General features: G+C 37.4%; 1 protein-coding gene across 1 annotated transcript; it reads left to right on the top strand.

The window, feature by feature from the left end:
• Positions 1 to 6,969: 6,969 nt before the first annotated feature.
• LOC150012119 (protein SET-like) lies at positions 6,970 to 7,871 on the top strand. The gene has a single exon (XM_090275643.1). It carries the CDS (start codon positions 6,970 to 6,972, stop codon positions 7,831 to 7,833), a length of 864 nt encoding a protein of 287 aa, XP_090131769.1. The 3' UTR covers positions 7,834 to 7,871.
• Positions 7,872 to 8,441: the final 570 nt, after the last annotated feature.

The following is an 8,441-nucleotide window of genomic DNA, read 5'->3' as shown; positions in this document are numbered from 1 at the left end:
TAATTCAAAAGAACCTATGCACACTATGTTCATAGCAGCCCTGTTTACAATAGCTAAGTGCTGGAAACAGCCTAAGTGCCCATCTGTAGATTAGTGGATCAAAAAGCTGTGGTACATCTACACAATGGAATACTATGTAGCAGAAAGGAAGAAGGAACTCCTGCCATTGCGACAACATGGATGGAACTAGAGGGAATTATGCTTAATGAAATAAGCCAGGCAAAGAAAGCAAAATACCATATGATATCACCTAATACAGGAAACTAAAGAGCAACACAAACAAACGAACTAAATAGGCAAAGACTAGAATAGTAGTCAGTAGAGGGAGAGGGGAGGGAGAGAAGGGGGATAAGTAAGGGAAGGGTCTAGTCAAGGAACGTGTATGAATGACTCATGGACATGGACAACGGAGAGGGATATGATTGTGGGAGAAGGGATGGGCTGGGAGGGAGGAGCAATGGGGGAAAAATGGGACAACTGTAATTGAAAAACCAAAAAATAAAATAAAAAAAAAAGGATATTTCTAGACAAAAGTCACAGTGAAGTTATTATTTTGAGGAACACCAATAATATACCATGAAATACCTGTATGAATACTAGTACTTCATATAACTTGGCTTAGGAAATTTGGTCTACAGAAAGAAATTTAGTTATTTTAATGTGGCATATAAGACTTCCCATGACCAGGTCCTTACCTACTTCATAGGCCTCATTTCTGACCACTCTCCACCTTGAACTTCATGTCTGATAATAGCAAGCCACATTCAGTTCCTGTACACAGCATACTCCCTGTGATTTTGCTCAGGATCTTCCCACTGAAATATTGTTATCTGGCTAACTCTATTCACCTTCCAACTCATAGCTCAGGGATCTTCCTTGACATACAGGTTGAGATAAATGCCTCTTTTCTGAGCTCCACTTACCACAGCACAAAATATGGGAACAATCTTTTTATGTGTCTTTCCCCTAGTTTACTGGTGAATAAAGTAACTTGAAAAATAACAACAAACAAAGCCAAAAGTGAGTAGAAGGAAGGAAATCATAAAGATCAAAGCAGAAATAAATGAAATAGAGTCTAAAAAAATGATACAAAAGATCAATGAATCCAGGAGCTGTTTTGTTGTAAAGATAAATAAGATTGACAAACATTTAATCAGACTCATCAGGAAAAAAAAAAGAAAAAAAAGAAGAGAGAGGACCCAAATAAATAAAATCAGAAATGAAAGAGGAGAAATAACAACTGACATCAAAGAAATACAAAGAATTGTAAGAAAATATTATGAACAACTATATGCCAGCAAACTGGACAACCTGGATGAAATGGATAAATTCCTAGAAACATACAATCTTCCCAAACTAAATCAGGTAGAATCAGAGAATCTGAATAGACAGATTATACCTAGTGACATTGAAGCAGTACTCAAAAAACTCCTAACAGACAAAAAAAGCCCTGGACCGCATGGCTTCACAGGTGAATTTTGCCAAACATTCCGAGGAGAACTAATACCTCTCCTTCTCAAACTATTTCATAAAATTCAAGAGAAGGGAAGACTCCCAAACTCATTTTATGAGGCCAGCATTATCCTAATTTCAAACCTGATGAATACACAACAAAAAAAGAAAATTATAGGCCAATATCTCTGATGAACATAGATGCTAAAATCTTCAACAAAACATTAACAAACTGAATAAAGCAATACATAAAAAAGATAATGCATCATGATCAAGTGGGATTTATTCCGGGAATGCAAGTTTGGTACAACATTCACAAATCAATAAATATGACTCACCACATAAACAAAATGAAGGGTAAAAACTACGTGATCCTATCAATAGATGCAGAAAAAGCATTTGGCAAAATCCAGCACCATTTATGATAAAAACTCTTAGCAAAGTGGGAATAGAGGTATCTAAACATGATAAGGGCCATATATGACAAAACCACTGCCAGCATCATACTCAATGGGCAGAAAAGAAAACATAGGCAGCAAAATCTCGGACATTGTTTGTAGCAATATTTTATCAGATATATCTCCCCAGGCAAGAAAAATGGAAGAAAAAAATTAACAAATGGGACTACAGTAATCCTTTGCTATACCACGGTTCACTTGTCATGGTCTCACCGTATCACGGGATTTTAAAAAATATTATATTTAATTATTTATCGTGGATTTTTCGCTATATCACGGGATTTTGTGGTACTGTATACATATCTTGTTGAAGTTATGTAGGTTCAAGAGTGTAGAATATGTTTAAGAACATAAGTAGTGTTTATAAAAGTGTGGAAAAGGTTAATAAGGGAGTGGGAAAGGTTAATAAGAGACTGGGAATGGTTTAAAAGTGTGTGGGAAGGGTTTATAAAGCCTTAAAAATATATAAGTACTAAAATAAATGTAAGGTTCCTACTTTGTGGATTTTCACCTATTTTGTGTGTGTGTGTGTGTGTGTTGGGGGTCTAGAACCTAATACCCACGATAAGTGAGGGAATACTGTACATCAAACTAAAGTATTACACAGCAAAGGCAATCAGCAACAAAATAAAAAGACAACCCACAGCATGTGAGAACATATTCGCTGATATATCAGATAAGGAGTTAATATCCAAAACTTACTAAGTACTTACAAAACTCAACACCAAAAAAATAAACAACAGTGCAAAAAAACCAAACCACCAATTAGAAAATGGGCAAAGGACCTGAATAGATACTTCTCCAAAGAGGACATACAGATGGCCAACAGATATATGAAAAGATGCTCAATGTCACTAATTATCAGAGAAATGCAAATTAAAACCATAATGAGATACCATCTCACACGTGTCAGAATTGCTATCATCAATAAATCAACAAGCAACAAGTGCTGGTGAGGATGTAGAAAAGGGGGAACCCTTTTGCACTGTTGGTGGAAATGCAGACTGGTGTAGCCACTATGGAAAGTAGTATGAAGCTACCTCAACAAATTAAAAATGGATCTGCCTTTTGACCCAGCAATCCCACTTCTGGGAATATATCTGAAGGAACTCAAGACATTAATTCAAAAGAACATAAGCACCCCTATGTTCATTGCATGTTATTTACAATTGCCAAGATATAAAATCAGCCCAAGTGTCCATCAGCAGATGAGTGGATTAAACAACTATGGGACATTTACAAAATGGAATATTATTCAGCCATAAAAAAGAAAATTTTACTCTTTGTGATAGTGTAGATGGACCTGGAGAACATTATGCTTATTGAAATAAGCCAGTCAGAGAAAGACAAATGCCATATAATTTCACTCATATGTGTAATCTAATGAACAAGCTGAACAAAATGAAGACAGACTCATAGATGGAGAGCAGGATACAGCTAGTGAGGGGGAGGGGAAGTGAGAAAAAAGGAAAAAGGACTCTTGGAGATGGACAACAGTGTGGTGATTGCTGGGGAGAGAGGAGTGTAAGGGAACTAAATGATGATGAAAAAAAATACAATAAAGACAGTAAAAAAAAAGAAGGACTGAGAGATCATGATGTGGTGGTGATGGTGACGATGGTGATGATGATGATGGTAATGATAGCTAAGTTTATTTCACTCACTAGGTTAATTATTTTATTTAATATTCACAAAACTTTCATGAAGTAGGTATTATTAATGTCTTCATTTTGCAGATAAGGAAGCAAGGTCTTTAAAAGGCTGAGGAACTTGTCCGAGGCTGTATAGCTAGTGAGTAATAAGCTGGGCGTGAATTAAGACAGCCTGACTCTTGAGGCTGCACCTTCTGCCACTGCATCTACAACACCTGCATGGTGTCTGGTAGTGGACATAATAAATGCTTTCTGATGTTAACTCAGTATATGCATGTGTGTGCCCTAAAACTGCTAGCACTGAGGAAGCTGGATATGATGTAGGAAAGGGAAGCATTTGCTGTTAAATTTCATCTATGGCAAAAGTGGCAGTGGGATGGGAGCTTTTGTGTTGTCTTAGACCTTTGCTCTAGGGATGGCCAACCCCTGTTTCACATCTGTGTTAGTCTTTCAGGATAAAAAGCATATGATTACTTAATGAGAACTATTAATATGGTTACCTAGCCCTGGCTGGTGTGCTCAGTGGATTGAGCACCAACCTTTGAACCAAAAGGCCACTGGTTTGATTCCCATTGGGGCACATTCCTTGGTTGCAGGCCAGGTCCCCAGTTGGGGGCACGTGAGAGGCAACCACACATTGATGTTTCTCTCCCTCTCTTTCTCCCTTCCTTCTCCTCTCTTTAAAAATAAATAAATAAAATAAAAAAATACTGTTACCTAATTGAATACTATCTAATAAATCTTTTCGTTCAAAACCCAATGGGAATTTCTAGTTTGAAATGAGTGTGGGAAATATTTGATCTCAAGAATTATTTCATATATGAAGAATACATATGAATTCATGAGAGATGTTGGACATTCAATGAAATTTTGTGAGTATAAATTGAACACTTATCCTGGGCCTAGAACAGTTGACATTTGCTTTTGAGAGTTGCAAAATAAGTTTATGACAGTTTCCGCACTTTAGAATTTTATCATGTGGCTTGGGATATTCTGAAGAATCTTATAGTAAGTCTCTAAACTGGTGTTTTTTAAAGGAAAAGTTCAAATATATTATTTTGTCAAACCCTATGAGGACCACAAGTCATGATATGTTGATAATTTGAAATACAAGTAAAAAATATGTGGAGTCATGATCTCTATAAGCCTATTCTTTGTTTCTTAATTAAATGTTGCAGATATCAGAAACATTGAAGAAAGAGCTTATAAGTGACAAAAATAATTGGTAAATCCATAATATATATTTTATGATTTTGTTTAAGAAGTGTCTGTTTCATGTTAGATCATGTTGGTCATTGTTTTGAATAGAGATGTGCATACATTTCTATTCCAAATTAACTATAAATGAGAATGCTTGCAAATAACTGGGCTTCTTTTCTGTTTTATATGTGCTATGCCACTTAGAATAACTTATTTTCCTTATATCAGAATTCTTTCATTATAAAAGCTTTCCTAATCTCCATTCCTTTTTCCTTATCCTGAGAATTAACCACTCATGTATCCCTTATACTCATTGCAAGTTGGAGCCTGGAATTTACTGGAATTCTCACTGTGGGCACATTATTTCTTTATATTCAGCTCTCTCCCTTAAGCATATGTGTTTTCAATGAACACCTGTTAATTTACCTGGGAAAGAGCTCTCAACACCATTAAAGTCAGTAAACCCAGTTGTCTCATTTTTCAACCTTAGCTATTGTTCAGATCATGTGTTAATACTTATGTGCATAAAGGGTCCGGAAAATACGTGCTACAATGTCAATTCTTTATACTTGTATGACACCATAGCATGTGACAATAGATCTGGGCGTGCTCCCTGTACTTACAGGGAGGAAGAAAGTTTTGATTTTTTCTTTAGCTAAATGTTATAAAACTTTAAAGCCTAAATTTGAATAATTGTTGCAGATGCATTAAATAAAATCCATCAACTCACAGTATTTTCTTGTTTCTGTTCTCAAGTGAACTATAGAAGCCTAAAAAATAAATGTTCTAAAATAAGATATAAAATTTGGGTTAGGGCTATCAGTTAATAGCTCCTTTTTGCCCTGCCCTCAAATTATTTTTAGGCCCTGGGCCTCCGAATGCAAGTACTGCAAGGCAGCTTTAACTGTTTGTCAGAAGTCAATGGTCTCCCCTCTTCTTTGTCTTTCCTATCTTGTTGGCAGATGCTTCTGTGGTGACCCAATTCTGCTTCCTGTTTAAACTGTATAAATGACTCATTTGATTCAATATCTAGCTTTTGATCCTATTTACAAATATATAGTTGAGAATGATTGCATTCATTAGCTGATTCATTTTTTTCTCTGCTGACCAAATTTGGATCATTTCATTGTTAACCTTGGAGGAGGGAAAAGAAAAAGCTCTTTGAAGCTCCTCCTACTCATAATTTTATGGGTCTGATATGGAGGCTTATTGGGGCAGAAGCATGGCTTGGCTGACTTAATGCCCATTTCCAGAGGTCCTCACCCTTTCCTAGCTCCACAACAGAGAATGGAGAAGCTAAGTAGTCACCGTTCAAATCTCCACTGAAGCAAGAGACAGCATTCTGACAGAGTCCTGGCCAAGAGCTCTGAAGCGTAAGTGAAATTTTGCTGACAAAAGACACCAGAAGCTGCTGGCACTACTCCTTGCACTTTTTTTTTTTTTTTTTTTTAGTCTTGAACATGGTTACAATATCTGTATCTAAAGCAGTCATCTTGAGACTTTGAGACCATAAACCAATGTACTAAAAATGGGAGCACAAGACTGTAGAAGAAACCTTGATTTTTATTATATCATGGGGCCCCACATGATACAAAACTGCTTCCCTCTAGACATTATATATGAAAAACAAATCCCTATGTGATGGATTTAAGACATGTCTACAAATTCTTTGATACTCCTCTCATCAAAAGATGTAGTCTAATTTTCCTTCTCTTGAATATTGTGACTTGTGTCTAACAGTAGATACTAGGAGTGATACTGCTAGACTCCCCAGGCTCTATAGACTGTAAAAGGGGATACAGTTTCTGCTTTCTTATCCCTCTCTTGCACATGAGACTTGGGAGCCTTGAGTTGACATATCAACAGCTGTGCTGGCGAAACCATATAAGCACCACAGAGATGGAGATGCCCAAGGAGTCCCAGCTGTACTAGACCCCAACTCACTCCATTTTCCCATCAAGAACAGACAAAACTTGTAAGTAAATCAGTCTTCATATGATTCTGGCCCACAATCTTCAAGCTGCCCCAGCAGAGCCAACAAACATCTCCAAAACTCAGATTCATGAGCAAAATAAATGCTTTTTTAAGCCACTAAATTTTGGGGTGCTTTGTTATGCAGCAATAGAAAACTAGAGCACCTGATCTCTCAGCTCTTCTTCCAGCAGCGCAACTTCCTTTTGTTCTGATTCTCCGACTTATCTCACAGCATGGCACCCAAATGCCAGTCTTTGCTCCCACCCCAGACGAAGAAACTGAGACCTCCTCCTGCCCCCAAGTCCGAGAAGAAATCAACCTCCCACGACTTGCAAAAGGAAGAAAAAGAACAGCAAGAAGCAATTGAATATATTGATGAAGTACAAAATGAAATAGACAGACTTAATGAACGAGTCAGTGAGGAGATTTTGAAAGTAGAACAGAAATATAACAAACTCCGCCAACCATTTTTTCAGAAGAGGTCAGAATTGATCGCCAAAATCCCAAATTTTTGGGTAACAGTATTTGTCAACCACTCACAAGTGTCTGTCCTGCTTGGGGAAGAGGATGAAGAGGCACTGCATTATTTGACAAGAGTTGAAGTGACAGAATTTGAAGATATTAAATCAGGTTACAGAATAGATTTCTATTATGATGAAAATCCTTACTTCGAAAATAAAGTTCTCTCCAAAGAATTTCATCTGAATGAGAGTGGTGATCCATCTTCCAAGTCCACTGAAACCAAATGGAAATCTGGAAAGGATCTGACGAAACGTTCAAGTCAAACTCAGAATAAAGCCAGCAGGAAGAGGCAACATGAGGAACCAGGGAGCTTTTTTACCTGGTTTACTGACCATTCTGATGCAGGTGCAGATGAGTTAGGAGAAGTCATCAAAGATGATATTTGGCCAAATCCATTACAGTACTACTTAGTCCCTGATATGGATGATGAAGAGGGGGAAGGAGAAGAAGAAGATGATGATGAAGAAGAAGTGTTAGAAGATATTGATGAAGAAGGGGATGAGGATGAAGGTGAAGAAGATGAAGATGATGATGAGGGGGAGGAAGGAGAGGAAGATGAAGGAGAAGATGACTAATGGAACACCGATGGATTCCAACCTTCTTTTTAAATTTTCTCCAGTCCCTGAGAGCAAGTGCAGTCTTTTTTGTTTGTTTGTTTGTTTGTTTGTTTGTTTGTTTGTTTTCCTCCTCTTGTGCTCAGTCTCCCTGTTTTTGAGGTCTCTTTTCTCTCCTTTACACCACGGTTCTCACCTTATTTGGAGGGGGATGTACTTTGAGCAGAATACAGTGGGAAAAGAATCTCGGCCCCTTTCTGTTCCAAATTCATTTTTATCCCTCCCTATCTTGACAAAAACTATGGAATCAACACCACCGTGCTCTGTGGGAAAAAAGAAAAACCTTCTGCTTCCTTAGCTCTGCTGGAAGCTGGAGGGTGCTAGGCCCTGTGTAGTAGCGCATAGAATTCTAGCTTTTTTCCTCCTTTCTCTGTATATTGGGCTCAGAGATCACACTGTGTCTCTATGTGAATATGGACAGTTAGCATTTACCAACATGTATCTGTCTACTTTCTCTTGTTTAAAAAAAGAAAGAAAAAACTTTAACAAAAAGGGGTAGGGGTTATAGAAGGTTGGCAAAGGGTGGGTTTGAGATATTTGGGTGGGTTAAGTGGGCATTTTGACAACAC

This window comes from Furipterus horrens, unplaced genomic scaffold (genome assembly GCF_987537825.1).
Source record: "Furipterus horrens unplaced genomic scaffold, mFurHor1.1.pri manual_scaffold_4, whole genome shotgun sequence".
NCBI lineage: Eukaryota > Metazoa > Chordata > Mammalia > Chiroptera > Furipteridae > Furipterus > Furipterus horrens.
This window is presented reverse-complemented; position numbering and strand designations above follow the sequence as displayed.